This window comes from Mixophyes fleayi, chromosome 1 (assembly GCF_038048845.1).
Source record: "Mixophyes fleayi isolate aMixFle1 chromosome 1, aMixFle1.hap1, whole genome shotgun sequence".
NCBI classification, from domain to species: Eukaryota; Metazoa; Chordata; class Amphibia; order Anura; family Limnodynastidae; genus Mixophyes; species Mixophyes fleayi.
In genome coordinates, this window is record NC_134402.1 from 381,613,839 (window position 1) to 381,631,584 (window position 17,746).

The 17,746-nt window shown below is 45.3% G+C and overlaps 1 protein-coding gene across 4 annotated transcripts in view; it reads right to left on the reverse strand.

Annotated features, from left to right (window-relative positions):
• YTHDC2 (YTH N6-methyladenosine RNA binding protein C2) overlaps positions 1–17,746 on the reverse strand; it is a 100,098-nt gene that overhangs the window by 50,232 nt on the left and 32,120 nt on the right. For all 4 annotated transcript variants that reach the window (XM_075179678.1, XM_075179670.1, XM_075179686.1 and 1 more), the window contains exons 10-14: positions 13,791–13,939; positions 13,202–13,337; positions 5,689–5,815; positions 669–734; positions 87–265 (exon numbers count right to left, since the gene is read on the reverse strand). In XM_075179678.1, coding sequence (XP_075035779.1) covers positions 87–265; positions 669–734; positions 5,689–5,815; positions 13,202–13,337; positions 13,791–13,939 — 657 coding nt within the window. The remainder of the gene's footprint in view (positions 1–86; positions 266–668; positions 735–5,688; positions 5,816–13,201; positions 13,338–13,790; positions 13,940–17,746) is intronic.

The following is a 17,746-nucleotide window of genomic DNA, read 5'->3' on the forward strand; positions in this document are numbered from 1 at the left end:
TTTAATTCCAATCGTTGTGTCTCATACACTAATTATCCTTTCTAATGGCTATTTTTCACACGCATACAGATAAAAGCAGACAGTACCTGGTTCATTGCTTTGGGATATGTTATGAAGTATATGCATGATCAGATCAAGGTCCACTTTTTCGTCGTCAAAACTGTGGTGGTAAGCTGAAAGGAGTTCCTGCTCCTCCGCAGTCAGGTCGCTGCTATCATCCTGCACCAATGAACTTTCATCCAGACTACCAGGCTCCAGTGATGCACTACACCAACAACACAAGTCATCCATAGACCAACAGAATCAGTCAATATTACGGGAATGCCCACGAAACAGGTTACCTATGAGGTGGTGTTTATTCTAATCCTCTATTCTAGAAAATGTTATCAGGACAGAAACAGCAAGAATTCTAAGAATCATGAGGTGTAGATAGACTAGTGATCGGGTGAGGGAAATTTAGCCTGGATTTTGTTGGTAATCTCTGCCAGATCTCTCCATGACCATTCATGGGGCGTTATGTGACAATAAGAATACCTTCTAAGAAATAGTACGGTATAAGAAAGATTCACCAACTAGAAGAAAATAAAATGTCCTTTAAATGGAAAGCATAATCCACGTGTTACTGGACTGTGTGCACAAGGAAGCAAAACATGGAGCATCTTATTTACCTATAGGACTCCAACAGGTCAACAACATCATTCTGTTCAAAGTGTTTACCCCAGTCCAGAGCCGTCCTGCAAAAAAACCCAATATGTAATACTGAAAAACAATTTCAAATTGTGTTTATAGTGTTTAAAAAACAAAGCATGCAGATACTTCTCAAACAGTTGCAATTTCTACCGTGATACAAAACGTCTGCTAAACCAGCCTCCTACCCCTGCACTGATATTTTATTAGAAATAGCAATATAATGCCTTCCTAAGAATCCATTTGCTTGCTTGCAGGTCTCATCTGAAGTGAACATTAATTGTAAAGTGTTGGGTAAACAAAGTTAACATAATTTCTGTCATGACACTGAGCTCACCATCTATTTCTTTACACAATATTTCACATGTAATGGCTGAAGCCTTATTAAACATGCAGAATGACAATCGTATCCTTAAAGGGGTTTTTCAACTAAAAACGAATTTCACTATACGCTAATGAACTGCTTTGAAAACAGAAGAACATACGTTTGTCCCATAGTTTTTAAAATACAGAATCTCGGCTCGCTCATGAAACAGATAAATGACTTTAATACCAAAGGAAACTATCCCCCAACCACCCAAAGATCAGCTATACAATCCCACAGCTACATACTGGGAATGTCACTGATTTCTAAATGTAAAAAAAAAAAATCAATGATGATGGTAGGGTATGATGCATCATACACGAGAGCAGAGGAACTGTATTCTGAAAATAATAAAATAGGATTTTTACTCACCGTAAAATCTGTTTCTCTGACTCCATTTGGGGGACACTGCGAGACATTGGGTATTGTAGGTAGTAGTAAAAGTTTAGGCACTTACACTCCTCCCCGACTATTCCCCTCCTCTCCTGCAGATAACTCAGTTTTGTATAACCAAGCATATGAGAAAAAGGCCAACAGGTCCAAAATAGCCATAACTGAACAGAACTATTTACAGAGCAAGGGAGGGTGCGCAGTGTCCCCTAATGGAGTCAGATAAACAGATTTTACGGTGAGTAAAAATCCTTTTTTCTCTTTCCTACCATTGGAGGTCACTGCGAGACATTAGGGACATACCAAAGCTGCCCTAAGGGAGGGATTTCTCTGGAACGTCTGAGCCCAATACCCTGTGCCCAAAGCTTGCATCGGTCGATGCAAAGCCCTGCAACCTGTAAAATCTTGAAAATGTTTGGATACATTCCTGCAATGACAGTACGAAGGGATTCTATCCAAAAATTTTGAAGTCTGACCTGCTAGTTTACAGACTGCAGGTTTAAAATGGGATGGAATGACCAGTCCGGTTTGGCTACCAGGAAGAGGTTGGAACAAAACCCCTGACCTCTTTCCTGCTAAAAGACCTGGACAGTGAACCTGGTACCTAGCAGCTTCTGGATGGCCTCCTGAAGTGCCTTGAGCCTAATGGGATAAAGTGGGGGGGCTCTGCTGAAGAACCTCTGCTGTGGAAATTGGACTAGGTCTATGACATAGTCACGGGACACAATTCCCCGCACCCAAACATCCGTGGTGGATGCCCACTACTGGCGACGCGCTCCCACCAGGAGGGAGTCTGTCCTGCTGCAGGCTTGACTCCCAGTCTCGTGGCTCCTTGCCTAACAATGCCTCTGCCTCTACAACGTGCTCCCCTGGAGGCCGAGGATTGACTTCGAGACGGGGTACCCGGCCCTCTTACAAAGGGATGAAATGACCAAAAACGACCCTGTCGTGGTCTAGTGGAGCTGATGGGAAGAGAGGTGCTCTTACCTCCAGTGGCCACCTAGATAACCTTTTCTAACTCTGACCCAAACATAGTAATACTATCAAAAGGCAAGCCTTCTAATGTTCTCTTTTAGTCAGCTTCCACTGCCCAAGAGCGTAACCATAAGGTACGACAGGCAGGCGATGAGGGCCAAAAAGCTGGAATTAATAGCCACAGCATCCATGGCTGCCTGACCCACAGAATCTGAAGATTCCTGTATATGTTCAGCTAAAGTGAGAAGTTCTGATCCAGGAACATCACAATGGATACCTCTGACTAACTGTTGACCATTGCTGGAAAGCTTTGTTAGTCCAAGCTACAGCCATATTGGTTCTAAACAAAGTACCTGCCGCTACATAAGCTGAGTGGAGGGCCTGGTCACACTTTTAATCAGTGGTGTCCCTCAAGGAAAACCCACTCCCGCGGGAATAGCCGGAGAGGAGGACAAACGATCTACAGGGGTGTCAACCCTAGAGTAAGCCTCCTATTTAAGTCCTGTGCCAGGAGAGGGTAAAGTGACTTAAATTTGTTTATTTGGCTTCTGCCAGGCGTCAGACATGTCCATCATCTGTGGGGATGGTGGGAAACATGCTACCTACGACTTAGTCTTTTTAAACACTGCAAAACCTAAAGTATGTCTGATGCCTAAAATGAGGTAGATGCAGAATCTACAGGGCTAACTGTATCATCTTCCTGCAAAATAAAATCCAATTCACCATCATCTGCTGAGGAATGGTCCAAATATTCATCCTGCCCCTGGACCACCTCTGAAATAAATTGCTTGTCCCTATGAGAGACAGTAAGTAAGTGTTCCGCTCCCTGAGGAGATTCCGACTGTGAGGATGTGCCTGCAACAGCCAGAGTGTGCAGAACTGTGAAAAATGGAAGCTTCACATACCTCAGTGGACCGTAACATCACCTTAGTGAACTCATCAATGGCTGTTGCCAGTGATCTAGCCCAGAGCGGTTCCTCCAGAGTTGCTGACGCCTGAGTCTGAGCACGGTGCGCCTGGATCTCAGCTTCGCAAACGGTACAAAGAGCATCTTGGATAGGCTGTCCAAAAGATCATTTAGAAATACATTTGGCACATGTATAATACAGCACAGACATACCAGTGGGTGTCTGCTGGGGAATGGTCCTTATTCTTGGAAGTCCCCTTTGCAGACATATTGAAATGTAAAGACACAAAGTCACAACAAATACAGCATTTAAATATTTATAGATGCTCTCTGTAATTCCTAAGTATTATACACCAAGTCCTAAGACTCAAACAGTCCTAGTCTATGTCCAAATAGAGACTTAACAAGTTTAACTTCGTTTAAAGGATTAAACAAGTAAAACAATACAGAGATATCGGCAGAGGAGAAGCAGAGTGGTGACAGCAAGCAGCACGATGTATGTCTGTGCCCCAGTCTCCAGAAATGACCGCCGTACGCGCATACGAAGTATGGCTGTCGGCTATTAGACTACATCCTCTGCCTTAAATTATGGTGCCCGGACTGCAGGGAGCAATAACGAGATAATCGCCTCCTATGGAATACGATCGCTTCGCTGTCCCCCCTGCTCGTTTGCTCGCTGCTCTCCCTGTTCCATGGGGGGGGGGGGGTGAGATTTGTCGGCATGTCCGTCAGGCGGGAAGGAGAGGCTACTGCAGCTTCACTCCCCGCCTGTACTAAAGATTATGACCGTGGCAGTCTATATGGCCGTCTAATTGCATTGCTGGCTTTGACTAGCTGCTGCCTGTATTGCAGACTTATATTTTGTGGTCCAAGTGCTCACTTCTAGGGGAAGACTGCCGGCAGTGGTGCTAGGCTAGTGAGCCAGGCTGCTGCTTACCTTGCGCAGGGACCCAGAGTGAAGGAAGCCAACAGGCTATTCATTCCTCTGGGTTTAGGATTGATCCCTGCGCTGTACCTGTAAAGGAATTAAAAATAAAAATATGAAAACCTAAAACTAACACAAGTATAGGCAGGAGCCTATACCTACGTGACCTATCTCCTAGGCACTTAGAAAAAACCTGAGGTATCTGGAGGAGAGGAGGGGCATTGTAGGGGAGAAGTGTGTGAATTAAACAAGTGCAAGTGGCTAAACTCCTAGTACCACCTACTATACCCAATGTCTCGCAGTGTCCCCCAATGGTAGGAAAGAGAAAAAGATGATTTATAACAAAACAACATGTTATAGCATAGTCAGGGCCGGATTAACCATAGGGCTAACTGGGCTACAGCCCAGGGGCCTATGGCATCCAGGGGGCCCTTGAAAGTGCTCAGCAGCAGTATTGATCGGTCGGGGGTGCTGCTGAGCACTTTCACTGCGGTCCTTCTCCGGCGCGCTGTAGTCTCCTTACTGAGATCTCGTGAGTCTCACGAGATCTCCTCAGTAAAGAGAGTACAGCGCGCCAGAGAAAGAGGTAAGTGCAGAGGGGGGGGGGGGGGGGGGGAGAGCGGGGCGCGGGCAGTTCGGATCACGGGGGGGCCCTCACTCACGGAGGAATGGAGGCCCCCTTGGCCCAGGGGCCTCCATTCCCTTAATCCGGCCCTGAGCATAGTACTGGCACATCAAATTTTTATAAATGGTGGCGTTCCCCTTTAAAGGCAATATAGAACAAAACAAAACCATTTCATAGATCTCTATCTGTCATATCACAGTAAGCCAACATATCACTCTTACTAACTACATAGAACGTGGATTATTTGCCATCTCCAGTAAGAGTAAGTTTCTGCTATTCTCCGCAACACTGAAAAGACTGTGGGCCTGATTTACAGTTGGACAGGAGTCCATTTGCACCACATACAAAAGTGACTTTGATTAAATTTGCCATGCTCGATATCAATGCTTTTTGAGGAAATATTCTGAGCTGAGCGCATGTTATACTGGTGCCCACTTGCGCTTGGAGAGGCAGCTCAGGAGCGCTCACATGTAAGTAAAGCACAGTACAGCCGGGGAGACACAAGTAAACCACACCACCTTAGACTTGCATGTGTTTCCAAGATCATTCTTAGTAAAAGTTACTTTGCATTTACAAAGAACCATTGCCCAAACACATAATTTCAGATCAAATAATATCATTGATATATATGATGTTCCCATTAAGATGCAAATTATGTATTAACTGTAACATAAAGTTGATACTATATGTGTGCTACAACTATAATAAATTTACTCAGTAAGAAAATATATATCACAAATAGTAATAATTTAAATACCAAAATTAATTTTGGATCAAGTAATTTGATTAAAACGAACAGCGCATACAACAATTACCATCCATTTGATGCTTTGCCATGGACGTTGGCTCCCATGCTAATAAGCTGTTCTACTTGGCTTAAAAAACCCCGTCCAGCTGCTACCATTAACGGAGATGCACTTGTTTCACTGTGTCTGTAGTCAACTAGGTAAATACATAAGGAAATATACAAAATCATATAAATACCTATATATACACATACATATACACACACACATATATATATATATATATATATATATATATATATACATACACACACACACATATGCAAAGAGACAATTATTTATTAACTAACCACACTCAACATTTTGCATGATTACAAAATACCATCTACTGCCAGTTTAGACTGGCAAGTGAAAATGCATGACTGTGTAAAGCTATCAAACACAACATATAGATGTCTAATGCACTTCCAATGAACACAACATGGTTTACAGAGTAATGTCATAAAAAAAACAACATTTGTAACTGTGGTATGCTAAAAAACACAGTATGAATATTTTTTTAAATCCTGTGTTAGTAATCACTAAAGTCTGGCATGAGAACCACACTTTATAAAGGAGAGGGTGAACACCTGGAGTTTACAAATTCCAAAAAGATGCAAATCCCACCAGATCAAGGGGATCAGAGAACACCCAAATTGGTGTGAGCGCGGTCATCAACTCATAGATACACTAGAGGGGAATTCTGCCCCATGTCTATGAAGGTTTTTTTTTCTCTTTCTGTTTAGACTTCTACAACTGTTCAAAATAAAAGACACATGAATTATAATAATTCTGAACCTTATTTATCTGATTGTAATCATGTATTACAATGCACGTACAGGTAGTGGACGATAGAAAATGGAAACACCTGGGTAAATAAGGGACATCAAGCATTGAAAGAAGTGTAAGTTTCAACTAAAAAGAACTTGGGTTTCAGTTCATAAACCACTCATCATACAATCTGCAATGTACATCTGACAGTTATAGGGTGCAAGAAGAACAAGCAATGGACTAACGAGCAGTGGATGATAATATGGTCAGATGGCTCAACCTTCACCATGTTCTCAACAAACTGATGAGCGGATGTAGCACCAACCTAAAGAACGCTACACAACTTGTTTCTAACAACAAATGTTTCTGGTAGTTCCAAAATGTTGTGGGGTGCATTTTCTTGCCTTGGGTTGGTGCAGACATTCCCTTAGAAGGAAAGGTCAGTGCTAATTACTACTTAATGCTACAGAGTGATCACCATGTTGCATTTTTTTGAGAGGAGGCATAACTTCCATGATGTCAATGCCCTCACCCAGAGAGTGTCATGCCCAATGACAGTGATACATACATATGTCACCAGAGCAGATGCTAAAGAAGCATTTATGGATATTCTGCAACAACGACTAAGACAGCAGTGAGTGATTTTTTTTTTGTAGTTCTGCAACCCTCCTGCAGCACTGCAATGTCACAGCATGTGACACTGGCAGGACCAACACAGTACTGGAGAAACACACAAATATCCGCCAATACAGCACTGTGAGGTCTAAAACAGAGGTTGTGAAAGAGAAAGTCACAGCAAGAGGACTTACAGGGTTCCTAATTCTGATGTAAAGTGCAATAAAGCAGGGAATGTTTGTTAGTATCAGTCACTCTGCCCAAGATAGTTTGTGAAAAACAATTAAATAGAGGATTTATATACTTACGTTAAATCCGTTTCTCTGATTCCGTCTGGGGGACACTGCTTACCATGGGTTGTGGAGGGGAGCACAGGAGTTGGCACCTAGCTAGTTAATCTTTAGAACTGCTGACAGACCCCCTCCCCTCTACAATCCCCCTGCCTCTTCCTCCTCAGTTAATTCAAAAAGCTCAAGGAGATAGGTCAATCAACCAAGAGCAAACAGAGGAAAGACAGAAGGGAGGGATCGCAGTAACCCCCAGACGGAATCAGAGAAACAGATTTAACGTAAGTATAAAAATCCTCTTTTCTCTTTCATCCAGTCTGGGGGACACTGCTTACCATGGGGACGTTCTAAAGCAGCCCCCTAAGGGTGGGACCGCTCTGAAAGTCCCGCTCGTAGAGCACTACGAGCGAAATTTGCATCCACGGATGCGAATATATTAAATTGATAGAATTTGGTAAAGGTGTGGACAGAAGACCAGGTGGCTGCCCTGCAAAGCTGGTCAGCAGAAGCCCCATTTCTTGCTGCCCATGACGCCCCTACCGATCTGGTGGAATGGGTCGTAAGTCTCTCTTATGTAAGCCTGCTTAATAGTTGCCGTAACCCATCTTGCAATGGACTGTTTAGAGGCTGGCCAGCCCCTTTTGTTAGAATCATATAGGACAAACAGGGAATCGGTTCGTCGAATTTGAGATGTTCTTTTGACATAAATACAGAGAGCCCTAACCACATTTAACTTTTCCATAGACCGCAGATCAGACTGAGAAGTAGATGAAAAAAACGGAAATACAATTTCCTGGTTCAAATGGAAGGAGGACACCACTTTTGGAACAAAAGATGGGAGTGTTCTCAAAACCGCTCTGCCCTCGTGAAAAAACAAATATGGTTCCCGGCAAGACAGAGCTCCCAATTCCGACACCCTACGTGCCGATGCAATTGCCAAAAGAAAGACGACCTTCCAGGTCAAACACCTAAAATCTGTCACAAGTAAAGGCTCAAAGGGAGGCCCTTTAAGCATATCCAGTACCAGGTTAAGATCCCATGGTGTTGTAGGCGGAACATAGGGAGGCTGAATATGTAAGACTCCCTGAAGGAAAGTCCTGATATCTGGCAAATCCGCTAATATCAGGTGAAAAAAGACTGAAAGTGCCGATAACTGAACTTTTAGGGAACCTAAACGGAGCCCTGCTTCCAGCCCATCCTGAAGGAAAGCCAATAAGCGAGGGAGACGAAAGGAAGACGTGTGACATGTCCTATTTTCACACCATCTGATATAGGCTCGCCAAATCCGGTGATAGATGCGAACTGAAACTGGCTTTCTTGCTCGCATCATAGTGTTCACTACACTGGGGGAAAAGCCCCTAGCTCTCAAGAGGCTGGCTTCAAAAGCCATACCGTTAAACTGAGCTGAGGTAAATTCTGGTGACGGAAGGGACCCTGAAGAAGAAGGTCGTCTCGTGACGGAAGACGAAATCCTTGTCCTTCCGCCATGGAGATTATGTCCGCGTACCACACTCGGCGCGGCCATGAGGGAGCTATTAGAATTACCGGCAGACCGCCTTGCCTTACTCGTCTGAGCATGTGAGGAAGGATGGGAATCGGAGGAAACAGGTATCCCAACCTGAACTCCCATGACATCGTCATTACGTCCACTGCCACCGCTAAGGGGACTCTTGCTCTTGCGCAAAACCTGTGAACTTTCTTGTTGTGTCTGGAGGCTATGAGATCTATATCCGGAAGACCCCACCTCTAGAGAACTAGAGACTGAAATACTTCCGGATGTAGTGACCACTCCCCCGGCATCATTTGATTTCGACTTAGGTAGTCCGCCTCCCAATTCTTTATTCCTGGAATAAATACTGACGATATTACTGGAACATATTATTATGTTAACATAACTAAAATCTGAGCTGCAATTTCCATTGCAGCTGCACTCCTGGTTCCTCCCTGCCTATTGACATATGCCACAGCCGCGGCATTGTCGGACTGAACTCTGACAGGGTGGCCCTGAAGAAGGGACTGGGCCCCCCCGAAGGGCCAAAAGAATTGCCTTCAACTCCAACACGTTTATTGATAAGGCTGATTCCTGAACCGAACAAAGTCCCTGGAGCCGGAGGTGCAGGATTACCGCCCCCCAACCTTTCAGGCTGGCATCTGTCGTAGCTAGGATCCATGACCATGGAGCGAAAGACCTGCCCACCGACAGGTGATCCTGATTCAGCCACCACTGGAGCGATTCTCTCGCCCCCGGAGACAGCGAAATCTTCTGGAGATCCAAGTGTATGTGGGATCCTGACCATTTCCGTAACAGATCCCACTGGAAGCATCGAGAATGAGCCCGGCCGAAGGGGATCGTTTCGAAGGAGGCCACCATCTTCCCAAGCAGCCGCATGCACAAATGAATTGAGGGATTGGGACCTGAGTTGTTATAGCCCGGACTGAACTGATCTTCTCCGTAGGCAGGAACACCTTCTGCCGACTGGTATCCATGATAAGGCCCAGGAAAACCATGCGTTGACACGGAACCATCTGGGATTTCTTTAAGTTTAATCAGCCATCCATGGCTCTCGAGGACTGCCAAGGTGAGGGATAAGTGCTGACGTAAGCAAATCTCTGAGGAGGATTTGATGAGCAGATCGTCCAAATAAGGCACAACCTGAACTCCCTTTAAGTGAAGACACGCCGCCATGACCGACATGATCTTCGTGAAGACCCTCGGAGCTGTGGAGAGGCCGAAGGGAAGGGCCCGAAACTGATAGTGGGAGGACCCCACTGTGAATCTTAGGAGAGACTGATGGTCACTCCAAATGGGAACGTGGAGGTATGCGTCCTTTATGTCTATGGAGGCCATAAACTGATTCTTCACTAAGCCGTTTATTACCGACCTCAGGGATGCCATCCGAAATCTGTCCACCCGTAAGTGCACATTGAGGTTCTTTAGGTTTAAAATGGGCCGAAAGGACCCGTCCGGCTTCTTGACCAGAAACAGATTTGAATAAAACCCCTGTCCCTTGTGGTTGTCTGGGACCCTGCAGATGACTCTTTGCGAAAGAAGAGAGGCGACACAAGCCTGTAATGCCTGTTTTCTTGTTGGATCTCGAGGTAGAGGGGTTACAAAGAAACAATGTGGTACAGGACCCAGCAGGTCTATCATGTACCCCCTTGATATAATGCCCCGAATCCAAGGGTCTTGGGAAGACGCTGCCCATTGTTCCCGAAACAGAGACAGACGTCCCCCCATTGGCGGTACCCCCGGCAGAGTAGAGTGGTCGTCAGGACGCAGGCTTCTCCTGGGTCTTGGAGGCTTGGCGCCTAGCTGCAAACGAGGATCTGCCCCTGACAGAGGAGCCTCGAGCATTTAGTTGTCTACCTCTAAAGGACTGTCCTCTAGGCAAGGAGGTCCCCCTAAAGGGCTGACGAAAGGAGCTGACACAAGGAGTCTGGGCCCTAATTGAGAATACCGGAAAAGAAGTGCTTTTGCCCCATTGCCTGGGAAATTATAGTATCCAGTTCCGGGCTGAACAAACCTGCTGCTGAAAAAGGAATGGCTTCAACAGACTTTTTTGATTCCGCATCTCCTTCCCAGGATTTCAGCCATAACGTTCTTCTTGCTGAAATAGATGCAGCCTGAATAGAGGAGGACACAGACGCTGTGTTGTGGGCCGCCTCATAAAGGTACCCCGATGCTTCCTTCAAATGCAAAGCCAGGGGAAGTAAATCAGAGTCCTGTAAGGCCTCTGCCAGTGGTCTGCCCATGCTTCCATGGCTCTAGCAACCCAAGCTGAAGCAAATGTGGGTCTAAAAGAAGAACCCGCAGCCACAAATATAGATTTCAACTGGGATTCCACTCTGCGATCATTGGCATCCTGCAGAGTTGCTGAACCTGGGACTGGTAGCAAAGTGTGTTTGGCCAAACGGGCTACTGGAATATCCACCTTAGGTATACTCTCCCAGCGAGCCACGTCTTCCTCCTGCAATGGATACAGGGAAGAGAACCTTCTGGGAACAGAGAACCTTCTATCAGGCTATTTCCAGGCTCCCTTTGCCATATCTCTGAGTTCTACCGAAGGGGGGAAACTGGAAGCCTTCCTTTTGGCCTTCTTAAAGAGACTTCTGTCTCTAGGTGTAGGATCCTCCGGTCCTGGGAGGTCCAAGGTTTGTCTCACCGCTAAAACCAAATCATCAATTAATTGGCTTTTAGTGTTTTCTTCCTGTCCCAAAGGTTGAACCTGGTCAGGATCAGAATTAATTTCCCCCTCCTCCTCTGAAAACCCCCCCCGAGTCTGAAAGGACCATAAGGGTATTATCGGATCTAGGCCGCTTTCTTTTAGCAGGTGGGATGTTTGGGGATTCAAGTAACTGGTTCAGTTTATCCAAACCCTTTATAAATGCTGCGGACCATGCCAGTTCTGTGGGAACAGGGGCCTGGTCCGTAAGTAATGAGGAAGGTACTGGTATAGACGTTCCAATAGAACCTGAGGTAGCGGGGAGGGCCAAAGGTGTACTAGCATTATTAGCCACCGAGGCTGCCACACTAGATAGCAATTGATTGGATTGTAAAACCATCTGTGCTAAAGAGGAAACCGACTGTGTCAGGGAGGCCACCCAGGCCGGTTCCTCTGTCAGTGGGGCTGAAATAAGCTGTGTTTGCACAGGGGGGACCCCTGCTTCGCAGACAGAGCAGAGCGCCAACGGGTCTTTCTGCCCACAAGGTAATTTTACATTACATCTTGAACATGTGAAATATTTTGCCATAGGGCCCTTTCCTTTATCTGTCATTTTTATAAAGGAAGGCACACCAAACACACAGGCTTAAGTTGTAAATTTAGAGAGAAAGAGAGAGTGTAGAGAGAATAGTTGGAAACAAACAAGTAAACAACTAATCTAATATAAAAGTTGTACTTGTAATTTTAAAACACAATATACTATTTTTGGCAAGTAGGAGATCTACAATATAACCCCTACTAGCCCACTTTGTACACAGCAAATACAGTAATATGTGTTTAAATAAGATCAGATACTTAGCCCATAGGCCAAACAGGGGAGAAGTCCAACAGCAGTGTCCTGGTGCCTGCTCCCTCTGATCTGTGTCCTTTTCCCGGGCTTCTCTTTGGCGCCAGAAGGCCGGGCTAGTCCACTTCTCTCTGGAGAGCAGGGAGCAGGGGAGCTCTATGTCTTAGCTCCCCCCCCCCCCTCTGATAATGCTGTCTCTCTTACAGCTTTTCTGCCGCTGGGCTCCGTTTTGAATAAAAATAGAAAAAATGGTATGTGGCAGAGTAGTGGAGACCTCAAGGTCTCCGCTGCGGTTACCCCAATGCCCCTCCTATGTATGAGGGGGGATCTTGGTATGGCCCCCTTCTCCTCGCTCCTCCGCGGAACCAAGATGGCCGCTGGCATGTGTATTCTCCGATAACCGGCGCTCTATGCCTGCAGTAGCAGCGCCGGTTATCGGGGAGGCTCCAGGAGTGACAGCGGTCCGGTGAGACCGCTTGTCACTCACTATTCAGGCACCCCTTTTTTTCTCCCTGTCAGTGAGAGCCTCTGGCTCTCATCTGACAAGGTAGTGCCTGCGCTGCTATGCTGGGAGTGTGTTCTCTATAATAGACACTCCCATGTCTGCCACCTGGATAGAAGTAGGAAATAAATAAAATAAAATAAAGTGAAAAAACACTAACAGTACTAAAACACTGCCCAACTCCATGGGCACCTAAAAAAAACTGAGGAGGAAGAGGCGGGGGGATTAACTAGCTAGGTGCCAACTCCTGTGCTCCCCTCCGCAACCCAGGGTAAGCAGTGTCCCCCAGACTGGATGAAAGAGAAATATAAATTGAACAGAAGGAAAATAAATATAGACAAATTAACGGGAAACTTACCACTGACATTTTCCGTCAGTATCAAATGGAAGAGTTGAGCAAACGCATCTACATCTCGACGTAGCCAAATATCAGAGAGACACGAGTCCATTTCTTTTATCAGCCAGGGCTCCAGGCAGTTCACATCCCTCTCAGTCTTATTGTATACAAATAACAGGACAACACGGTCACAACATGTTGCTGAAAATGTTAATACTCCTCTGAACTAAAAAACAGACAAACTCCTCATCATGGAAAAGATAAAAGTTATAGTGATGTTGGGATTTAAAATCCCAACAGTTCAAAGTTTATGACAAAATTATCTAGAAACACTAAAACACAGTTGAACCACAGTTTTTAGAAAATGTTATGTGACTTGTACTGAAATGGGATTCTAATACACCAAGTACAGAAACATTGTTTAGCAATAAAAGCTAGAAGTAGTTATTGCTGTTAAAGCCTGTTTGTCATGTTAAATGTTGTTATGGCAGTATTTGTGGATATGGATATATTCACACAGTTCATTTATGAAAGCCCTTTTGCTTACATTACAATGTTATTCTGGACACAGGACTACACCTCACATATAGTAGAAAGGTTAATACCATACCAACTGACTGAATACAGTGTCCCCTCCATCATCTAGCAAATCATAATCCTCAGTGATGCTAGTAATGCTCCTCTGCCTCTGTGTGTCAGTCTTTGCGCTGTTCTCTTTCACTGAATGCCATTCGGATAGTGTTGTCTTCTGCTTCTCCTCTGGTAACACAACAAACAGTTCATTTGCTAACGACAGCGTGTACCGCATCCAGTGCTCAGCAGGTAGACTGTGGCACATACATGTTTCACTGTCTCCGGTTGTCTCTACAGCCTTCCAAACAACAATTCATTTAACAGTATTTATAAATATATATATGCAACAATTATTGTATGTTTTGTGTGATTTGTTAAATTGTCAATTAAGAGAACAAAACAAAAAACAGATGACAGGAAGCTAGACACTGACAGCTGGTGAGGTTTGGGTTGCTGCAGTGTAAGATGCAGCTTGGAAGATTTGCTCTAATAAAAACACTGTCAGCTTCTCCATGGATGAATAATGTGTTTAAGTATCTCCTGCTTATGGTTTGATTACTTCAAGACAGGGCCAAACTGGCCATCTGGCACTTCTGGCATATGCCAGAAGGGCCAATGGCTAGATGGGCCAGTCCGCATGCCCGCCTGAGCAACAGCACCTTCCTGCGCGCTGCTCGGCGGACGGAGACTCAGTGACGTGCGGACGATGCAAGTAATTACATGGGACGGCACCTGTCACGTGGTGCATGTCCCATGTGATTACTTGCATAGGCCGCACATCACTGATTCTCCGTCCGTCATGCAGCACGCATGGAGGTGCTGCTGCTCAGGCGGGCATGCGGATGGCTGGATTGCTAAGTGAAGAAGACTGTACGTGTGTGGATGTAACAAGGTAAGTGTGTGTGTGTGTCCACGTTAATATAGTGTGTGTGGCCATGCTAATATAGCGTGTGTGTTATTATAGCAGGTGTGCGCGCGCCCATGTTATTATAGCGGGTGCGAGCAGTCATGTTAATATAGCGTGTGTGTGTGCGGCCATGTTAATATAGCGTGGTGTGCACGCGCCCATGGTAATATAGCGTGTGTGTGTGGCTATGTTATTATAGCGTGTGCACGGCCAAGTTATTATAGCGTGTGTGTGCGGCCACGTTAATATAGCGGGTGTGTGCGCGGCCATGTTATTATAGCGGGTGTGTGCGTGGCCATGTTATTATAGCGTGTGCACGGCCAAGTTATTATAGCGTGTGCGCGGCCAAGTTATTATAGCGTGTGCGCGGCCAAGTTATTATAGCGTGTGCACGGCCAAGTTATTATAGCGTGTGTGTGCGGCCACGTTAATATAGCGGGTGTGTGCGCGGCCATGTTATTATAGCGGGTGTGTGCGTGGCCATGTTATTATAGCGTGTGCACGGCCAAGTTATTATAGCGTGTGCGCGGCCAAGTTATTATAGCGTGTGCGCTGTCAAGTTATTATAGCGTGTGTGCGGCCATGTTAATATCGCGGGTGTGTGTGCGGCCATGTTATTATAGCGTGTGCATCCTGCCATGTTATTATAGCGTGTGCACGCAGCCATGTTATAGCACGTACACACAGCCATGTTATTGTAGCGTGTGCGTGCGGCCATGTTATTATAGCGCGAGGCCATGTTATTATAGCGCGTGCGGCCATATTAATGTTGCACGTGCGCGCGGCCATGTTAATGTAGCTTGTGTGGCTGCATTATTTTAATTTAGCGTGTGTGGGCGCAGTATTAATATTGTGTGTGTGGGCGCAGTATTAATATAGTGCGTGGGCCCAGTATTCATATAGTGCGTGTGTGGGCGCAGTATTCATATAGTGCGTGTGTGGGCGCAGTATTCATATAGTGCGTGTGTGGGTGCAGTATTCATATAGTACGTGTGTGGGTGCAGTATTCATATAGTGCGTGTGTGGGCGCAGTATTCATATAGTGCGTGTGTGGGTGCAGTATTTTAATATAGTGCGTGTGTGGGCGCAGTATTTTAATATAGTGTGTGTATGTGGGCGCAGTATTTTAATATAGCGTGTGCGTGCAGCCATGTTATTATAGCGCGAGGCCATGTTAATGTTGCACGTGCGCGCAGCCATGTTAATGTAGCTTGTGTGGCTGCATTATTTTAATTTAGCGTGTGTGGGCGCAGTATTCATATAATGCGTGTGTGGGCGCAGTATTCATATAATACGTGTGTGGGCGCAGTATTCATATAGTGCGTGTGTGGGCGCAGTATTCATATAGTACGTGTGTGGGCGCAGTATTCATATAATGCGTGTGTGGGCGCAGTATTCATATAATACGTGTGTGGGCGCAGTATTCATATAGTGCGTGTGTGGGCGCAGTATTCATATAGTACGTGTGTGGGCGCAGTATTCATATAGTGCGTGTGTGGGCGCAGTATTCATATAGTGCGTGTGTGGGCGCAGTATTAATATAGTGCGTGTGTGGGCGCAGTATTTTAATATAGTGCGTGTGTGGGCACAGTATTTTAATATAGTGTGTGTATGTGGGCGCAGTATTTTAATATAGTGCGTGTGTGGGCGCAGTATTATTATAGTGCGTGTGTGGGCGCAGTATTTTAATATAGTGTGTGTATGTGGGCGCAGTATTTTAATATAATGTGTGTGTGGGCGCAGTATTTTAATATAGTGTGTGTGTGGGCGCAGTATTTTAATATAGTGTGTGTGTGGGCGCAGTATTTTAATATAGTGTGTGTGTGGGCGCAGTATTTTAATATAGCGTGTGTGTGTGGGCGCAGTATTTTAATATAGTGTGTGTGTGGGCGCAGTATTTTAATATAGTGTGTGTGTGGGCGCAGTATTTTAATATAGCGTGTGTGTGTGGGCGCAGTATTTTAATATAATATGTGAGGGAAGGGAGGATCTTAATATAGTGTGGGAGGTAGGCTATTTAATGGTGGAGTGTAGGTAGGGACTAATTATTTAAGGTGAGGTGACGGAACCTTTAATATAATGCTGGGGTGGTTTGGGGCTATTAATTGAACATGGGGCTGATTTTGGGGAGAAGGGCTATTTATTAAATGTGAATATGAATTATTTATTGCGGGGATGGTTGTGGAAAATAGCTATATTTATTAAACGTTAATGCTATTTAAATTTATTGCTGGGACTGTTTGGAGAGAGGGAATTAGGTTTTGAGTAAATGGGTATACTGTTTAATGTTGGGGCTGGTTGGAGGAAAATATGCCTACTTATTAAATGTGAATATTATTATTGTTGGGGATAGAAGGAGGCCTAATTCTAAACCGTGAGGGCTGGTTGAAGTGTTCTAAATTCCATTTATTTTTTTTTCAAAATAGGGCCTCCAACAGTCCAGGATCCAGACAAGCAGAAACTGAGCTAAAGAAACCAGCTGCCAGAAGTAGTGAAAGTGATAAGACAGGTAGGAGAGAGCAGGACAGTCTGCCAACTGTTCTGAATCTGGTGGGGCAGTCCTGAATGTGGGTGACTGTCTCGCTTAGTCAGGATTTGATCTGACTGCAAGGACAGTTGGGAGGTATGTCCCGCTTCACAACGTACTGCATGTGAAGGCAGAGCTGTTTGCATCTAACAGTAGTGCACACAGTATTGCCTGTGTATTTGTCTAAAATGATAACCATGTTACATAATAAGGGCCCTGATATCTTAAATACCCTGGGCCCTTCCCCCCCCCCCCCCCCGAGTATTAATCCAGCTCTGATTAGAGGAAGGGAACTGATAGCTGCTCCCAGTTCCCAGACAGGACACAGCCTGCAGAGCAAGCCAAGGAGCTCTAAGTTTCACAAGATTTGGTAATCTCGTGAGACAAAGTGCTTCCCTGCTCACTCTATAGGATGTCAGCACCATCAGAAGCATAGATAAGTACAGTGGGCTGGGGGTGTCATAATGTGGGTGGAAGGGTGTGATAAATGTAATGTTTTATTACAATATATGTATCAATGCCCCATGTTGACTACATGCCCAGCACAATGTGGTCACGC